The sequence below is a fragment of the Anoplopoma fimbria genome, unplaced genomic scaffold (genome assembly GCF_027596085.1).
Source record: "Anoplopoma fimbria isolate UVic2021 breed Golden Eagle Sablefish unplaced genomic scaffold, Afim_UVic_2022 Un_contig_8518_pilon_pilon, whole genome shotgun sequence".
NCBI classification, from domain to species: domain Eukaryota; kingdom Metazoa; phylum Chordata; class Actinopteri; order Perciformes; family Anoplopomatidae; genus Anoplopoma; species Anoplopoma fimbria.
In genome coordinates, this window is record NW_026553241.1 from 34,575 (window position 1) to 35,557 (window position 983).

General features: G+C 39.2%; 1 gene segment (V, D, J or C); it reads right to left on the reverse strand.

Annotated features, from left to right (window-relative positions):
- Nucleotides 1-428: 428 nt before the first annotated feature.
- Nucleotides 429-983, reverse strand: LOC129116400 (T cell receptor alpha variable 38-1-like). The segment is given in 2 exon segments: nt 429-811; nt 902-983. Coding segments are annotated over 2 exon segments (429 nt in total).

Below are 983 nucleotides of genomic sequence, written 5' to 3' on the forward strand. Positions count from 1 at the left end.
ACAGAAAACAGAGAAACTTTGTGATTAAAGAATAAAAGAAAATCAATCCAAACCCAAATTGATCACCATGTGTTTCAGATGTTATATATATTTAATCAGATATATGTGCTGTTTGCATTATTTAAATGGTTTTGCAATAAGGCAGTTATGATAATGAGTACCTCACAAAAACAATTCATCTTGTAAGTTAAATCTGAGCTCTATTAGTGTCAGAGTTTCTGCTGTTACATTCAACTATGATGAAGTATTGTTCATATAATTCATATCCCACAACATCTCATTATCATCAGTTACTGTTGAATGAAACAACTCTTCCACTCAGTCTGTGTTGTCTTCAGTTCCTCATTTTCTGTTGTTTTTATCTCCACTACAAAGAATCCAGACTGTATCATCACATACTACTGAAGTTAAACAGAGTGAGACTCCCTCTAGTGGATGTTGTGCAGTATTGTGTTGTCTTTGCTCCAAAGGTTTTTGTACAGAGTTTTGGTGTTTCCTGTCACTGTGGGCTGCAGAGCACAGTAGTACACAGCAGAGTCTGACAGATGAAGCTTCTGGATCTTCAGAGGAAATGATCTTAAGGTGGAATTCAGTGTGGATGAAAATCTCTCCTCGTCCTCTGTTTTCCCAGAGCCAATGTTAAAGCGGCTCAGGATGAATTTGGGACTGTTGTTTCCATCCTGTTTGTACCAGAAGAGATAATAATTTGATGAACTGGTGTCGTATTGACAGCCAAGTGTTACTGCTTCTCCTTCAGTAGCTGTCACATCTCCTTTTGGCTGCAGCACGTTGTCTTTTTGTGCTCTGCATTCTGTAAAACAGACACAAACAGTATCAGTGTGCCGTTAGAGAATCATGTCAGTGTTGGATTGATATCAAGGACACAGAGTTGTGTTCATACCAAGGCTCATAGCAGCCAGCAACACTGAGAAGAACAGAGGCGTCATATCTGCAGTGCTGAGTAACTGTGAGCTACAGCAGGT